This window comes from Carlito syrichta, unplaced genomic scaffold, assembly GCF_000164805.1.
Source record: "Carlito syrichta isolate Samal-C Ts95f unplaced genomic scaffold, Tarsius_syrichta-2.0.1 Scaffold315848, whole genome shotgun sequence".
In the NCBI taxonomy this organism is placed as follows: domain Eukaryota; kingdom Metazoa; phylum Chordata; class Mammalia; order Primates; family Tarsiidae; genus Carlito; species Carlito syrichta.
Window position 1 is genome coordinate 867,975 of NW_007259944.1, and position 6,000 is coordinate 873,974.

Consider the following 6,000-nt stretch of genomic DNA (forward strand, 5'->3'; position numbering starts at 1 on the left):
CTGCTCCCTCATTCATTTATTCATTTTCCCGTTCATCCACCTACTGAATATTCAGAGCCTGTCAAATGTCAGACACGGTTCGAGCATTGTTCCATAAATGAGACATTTTCTTGGACCTACTTTAAATAAACTGGGAAGATAAGAGTGGTGTGGAGGTGTGACGGTGTACAGGACTTGGAGCCAAGAGATGTACATTGGAGCCTTGGCCGTGTCCTGCTCTGTGATCTTAGAGAAATGTCTTTATGTTCTTGGAGGTGCAGAAGGAATGGTCTAGACAGGTCTTCAGGGCCTCAGTCAACTCTTAAATGACATCATTCTCGCTACATGTCAAATACCTCTAGTATGTGCTGGGTAGTTGTCTTAGTCCGTAGTCTGTTTTCTGTTGCTTATAATAGAACACCTGCAACTGGGTAATTTATAGGAAATGAAATTTATTTCTTACAGTCCTGAAGGCTGGGAAGTCCAAAGTCGAGGGGGTGTCTCTGGTGAGGGCCTTCTTGCAGGTGAGGACTCTGCAGAGTCCTGTGGTGATGCAGGGCATCATACGGTGAGGCTGAGCATTCCAGCTCAAGTCTCTCTTCCTCTTATAAAGCCACCAGGCTGGGTGTGGTGGCTCATGCCTGTAATCCCAGCAGTTTGGGAGGCAGAGGTGAGAGGATTGCCTGAGCCCAGGGTTTGAGACCAGCCCAGGCAACTTGGCAAGACCCTGTCTCTACAATAAATCAAAAAATTAGCCGGGTGTGGTTGCACATGCCAGTGTTTCCAGCTATTTGAAAGACTGAGGCAGAAGGATCACTAGAGCCCAGCAGGTTGAGGCTATGGTGACCATGAGCATGACACCGCACTCCAGCCTGGGCAACAGAGTGAGACCCTGACTCGAATAAATAAATAAATAAAGCCACTAGTCCATCAACCTGTCAACCCATTCATGAGCACTGAGCTCTCATGACCCAGTCACTTCTTAAAGTCCCTACTTCTCAATACTGCCACATTGGGGATTAAATTTCAATGTGAGTTTTGGAGGGGACAGACAGTCAAGCCATAACAGTAGCATTGAGACTACATAAGAAAATGAAATTTAATGCAAGCCCTCAAAGATCTTACAACCTCAAATATGAAGGTATGTCTATCTAATACCATAACTAAGCTAGATAGTCTTTAGGAAATAACCATTGATTGAAATATGTATTACAGGAAGAAATAGTGATAGCTAATCTTTTTTGAACACTTATTGGACTAAGCTCTTTGTATGAGCTCAGTGTGCTCATTTGAGGAGACTAAGACCCAGGGGGTAGAGGCATCTGCCCAAAGTCACACAGGTAGCTGGAGGTGGAGCTGGCGCTTGAACTTGGCTGTGTAACTTTAGCTGTGTTCTTGACATTTCTCTTCATTTAACATTGGGGATCTGAGTGGTTTGGGTCATCCATAGCCAAACTAGATGCCTGTCTGTGATTGCATGTTCAACAACTTGACCTGATAAGTAAGGTCAAGAAGGTGACCTCTCCCCAAAATGTACTTTTCATTGAGCTCATCAGACATGGAACCAAGAGTTGTAATGCCCTCAGTTGCCCTCTGGTCCTCTTACCAAGTGGTTATAGAAGATCGTGGGTGGGAGAGGTGAAGTTACTTGCTTCAAGTTATGCAGCAAGTTAATGGCACACGTGGGGCCTCTGATTTCCACATAAATATTCCTCGTTCTGCACTCACTCTTTTGGGGAAGGAAAACATTCTTGCTAAGGGGTATTGTTTAGGAGATGAAGCTTTTCAAAATTTCCAGAGGAAAAGAAGTTACAACAGTTAGAAACATGCTAGAATGAACATTAGCTTCATAAATTGAGAAGCCAGTCAGACTGACTTCATTGAGATGGAAGAGAAAGCAAAGAAAAGCATGCCTGCTGTTGAACAACCCTACGGATTATGTAGGGAGAAACGGGAGCTTCCTCCACATCCAGCATGTTGTTTCTATACAGTCACATGCTGCATGATGTTTCAGTCAATGATGCACGGCATATACTAGGGTGGTCCCTTAAGATTATAATACTGGCTGGGTACAATGGCACATGTCTGTAATTCCAGCACTTTGGGAGGCCGAGGAAGGAGGGTTGTTTGACCCCCTGAGTTTGAGACCAGCCTGGGCAACACAGTGAGACCTTGCTGCTACAAAAAAAAATTACCTGGGTGTGGTGGCATGTACCTGTAGTCCCAGCTACTTGAGAGGCTGAGGTAGGAGGTCTGCTTCAGTCCAGGAGTTCAAGGCTGCAGTGAACCATGATTGTGTCACTGCACTCCAGCCTGGGTGACAGAGTGAGAACCCAACTCAAAAAAGCCTTGTAATTCTCTACCTTTTCTATGTTTAGATACACAAATACTTCACATTATGTAACAGCTGCTTATAGTATTCAGGACACTTCAGGCTTGCAACCTGGGATCCATAGGCTATACCATGTAGTGGAAGTGGGTAGTAGCTATGCCACCCAGGTTTGTGTAAGTACACTCTAATTGCATTTATCAGAATACATCCCTGTTGTTAAGCAGAATGTGGCCATATCCATGATGTTCAGAAAAGGGGCCATTTACAATTATTGTACAAGTTGACTGATTCTGGTTTATTGCACACATGACGAATTCCATTTCCTCCTCAGCATCCCGGTGACTGCGTCCCTCCCTCCACTTGAGTGGCCACTCTCCAATCAGTCGGGCTCTTACGAGCTGCGGATTGAGGTACAGCCCAAGCCACATCACCGAGCCCACTATGAGACAGAAGGTAGCCGCGGGGCTGTCAAAGCTCCCACCGGAGGCCACCCTGTGGTTCAGGTATGGACTTGAATTCTAACGTCAGCTTCGTAAGTTGAGAATTCTTTCATGACTGGTGTTTATCACTTCTGCTAAGCCATATTTTATTGCATGTTAGGTTGGGGTTTGTGTCTCAGCCTCGTACTCCTTTGAGGGATGAGAAATTTGAGACTGAATTTGTATCAGAAGCAAGTCCAGCCACTCAGGGGCCAAGGGAGAGTCTTCTTGAGTGGAATAAGTTTAGAAATGATATTCATGTACCAAGATACTTCTTTCCTTCTTTTTCTGATTGAAAAACTGCTAGAGTTTTGCAGAGATTTGTGTGTTGATAGCTTCTGAAGCCAAAAATTTCAGATGAAGAGTCCACTGAGGAAAATCAATATGCTCTTATAAAATAGAGAAAACTAAGAAAAACTTAAGCTACACATGATCAAGCTACCCAAGATGGCTGCATTAGTATTTTAATGTATTACTTTTGTGTTTTTTCTATTCACAATCATGGCAATCTCTATTAACATATATTTATATATTTGATACCATTGTGTAAATATAGTTTGTGCTCTGAGTTTTTTTAAGCTTTACATTATACTACAAGCAATTTCCTTTTGTTTTTTCTTAATATCTTTTATGTCTGTGGCTTTTGATTTAACCTCAGATTTTTTTTCAAAATAAGTAGACAAGTGTACTTTTTTTCTTCAAAATAAATAGAGTTGGAATACTCTTTTTAATTATATAGCCTAGTTAACCACAGATGGCTGTCTTAATCCACAGTGTGCATCAGAACCCCCTAGAAGAATTTAGATTGTTGAGTATCCTTGCAACAACTTAATTAGAAGCTATGTAACATGAGTAGAACCCAGACAAACAAAAGTCAGATCCCCAAATCTTCATAGGTTCTTTGAGTGTGTACCCCTGGTAAGGGAATTCTGTGATAATATTAAGAATTTATAAATCCCAATAATTATTTTTTCTAAATCTGACTTCGCAGCCATCTTGGAATCTGTTTCAGTTCATTGAATTTTTCCCCCCCTTTTACCACGAGTCACATTTTTGTCTCTCTTTGTTTGTCTAGTAGTTGTTGACTATATTCTGCCATTGCAATGATAATGTACACTGGATATTCCAGTAGAGACTCTAGATTTTATTATCTTCCTCTAAAGACAGCTCAATTACCGGCTGATCACCTTGAACTTGTGTAGGCTTGATGTTACACTTTGTTAGAGTGGATCTGTGGAAAGCCCAAGGCATTTCTAACTTGATGGGGCTAGGCCTGTGAACTCTTTTTTCTGTGAAGCTAGTTGAGGATTGACCTTGGGTCCTGTTAGGGAAGGTCTGGAGTACCCCTTCCTCTGAGACGTGTGCTTATTCCTGATATGTGGCCTGGCCTGCTTGAATGCTTTGCAGTGAGGTCTCTCTACTCTGGTGGGTGGAACTCCAATATGCCAGCCCCGCTCCATTCTAATCTCTCTGTTCTCCTCTTTATCCTGAAGTGGCCTCTTCCTGGTAGACCTTGCACAGTCTCTCCCTGTGCTCACACAGCTGAGCCCTTGGCCAAGGACTTGAGGGCTCCTCCCTCTGAGACCTTGCCACAGATTTTACCTGCTCCTGCAGCCTGGCGCCCTGAGCTCTGCCTCCTCAGCCAGCAGGACTATGGTGTTCTGCTCAAACTCCCCCGCCCTGCTGTGTCTGATTGGGAGCTGTCCCCGGGCAGAGAGCTGATGTGAAGGTAGCTCACCTGTGGGCTTCTGGCGACCATGCTTCTCCTGCTGCCTGCTGTCCATGCTTAAAAGCTGTCTTCTGTGCTTTTGTCCTGGCATAGAGTTTGTATGGTGGGAGGACTGGTCTGTTACTAGTTACTCTGTCATGCTTGAAAATGGCTTTTTGTGAAAGAACGACTGCATATCATTCGGGTCTAGGTATATCTGTTTTAGGGTGGGAACCTCCTGGTTTGCTGTGAGACTGTGTATTAAAGTCAAAACTCTTGGTAGTGATAGAGAGAGTCATTCAGAGCAGATTCGAGAGGGGGATTCTTTGAGGAGGCTACTGAGATATTACATAAAGCCAGGGCAGGAGGGCTGGGCGCTGTGGCTTATGCCTGTAATCCCAGCACTTTGGGAGGCCGAGGTCAGAGGATCTCTTGAGGCCAGGAGTTAGAGACCAACCTGGGCAACACAGAGAGACCTTGTCGCTACAGAAACTCAAAAAATTATCCTGACATGGTGGTGCATGCCTGTAGTCCCAGCTACTTGAGAGGCTGAAGCAGAAGGATGGCCTGAGCCCAGGAGGCTGTGGTGGCAGTGAGTCATGAGCATGCCAGTGCATCTAGCCTGGGCGACAGAGTGAGACCCCAACTCAACAAACAAACAGACAAACAACCCAGGGCAGGAGATTCAGTTCAAGTACCTGGACTTGGGCAGTCAGGGTCCAAGATGTCTTTGTGTGTTTCTGTCAATCCATCCAACAGGCGGATTTGCTTGCTGTGTTTGTGCCCTGTGCTGTGCTTGATGCTGAAATACAACGAAGAGTAAGAAAGAAATTGTGGTCTCTTCCATGGAGCTCATGGTCTGGGGGGTGAGACACGTTGACATGGTAGAATGACAAGCTGGGGTTCGAAGGAAAAGTGCATGGAGCTCTGGGCATGGAACACGGTAGTTAAGGTAGATGGTGAGCCGGGCGGGGTGGCTCATGCCTGTGATCCCAGCACTTTGGGAGACTGAGGCGAGAGGATTGCTTGAGCCCAGGGGTTCGAGACCAACCTGGGCAACTTGATGAGATCCCATCTCTACAATGAATAAAAACAAATTAGTTGGGCGTGGTGGTGTGCCTGTGTTTCCAGCTACTTGGAAGGCTGAGACGGAAGGATCACCTGAGCCCAGCAGGTAGAGGCTACAGTGGCCGTGAGCGTGCCACTGCACTCAAGCCTGGATGACAGAGATTCTGACTCAGGAAAAAAAAAAGCGGAGTATTTTAAACAATCATTTGAACAGAGTGTATTTTTTCAAAATAAGACACGCTCATCCTTGATTTTTAGCATAGCTAGTCATTAAAAAAACAGACACTCAGTCGGGCTCGGTGACTCAGCCTGTAATCCCGCGCCTTTGGGAGGCTGTGGTGAGTGGATTGTCTGAGCCCGCGAGTTCGAGACCCGCCTGGGCAGCGAGACCTCATTTCTACAATAAATAAAAAAAAAATCAGCCGGGCGTGGTA

General features: G+C 45.1%; 1 protein-coding gene across 4 annotated transcripts in view; it reads left to right on the top strand.

Annotated features, from left to right (window-relative positions):
- Positions 1-6,000, top strand: part of NFATC2 (nuclear factor of activated T-cells 2) — a 144,062-nt gene that overhangs the window by 25,868 nt on the left and 112,194 nt on the right. For all 4 annotated transcript variants that reach the window (XM_021706668.1, XM_008073457.1, XM_008073455.2 and 1 more), the window contains exon 3: positions 2,643-2,814. In XM_021706668.1, the coding sequence (XP_021562343.1) occupies positions 2,643-2,814 (172 nt within the window). The remainder of the gene's footprint in view (positions 1-2,642; positions 2,815-6,000) is intronic.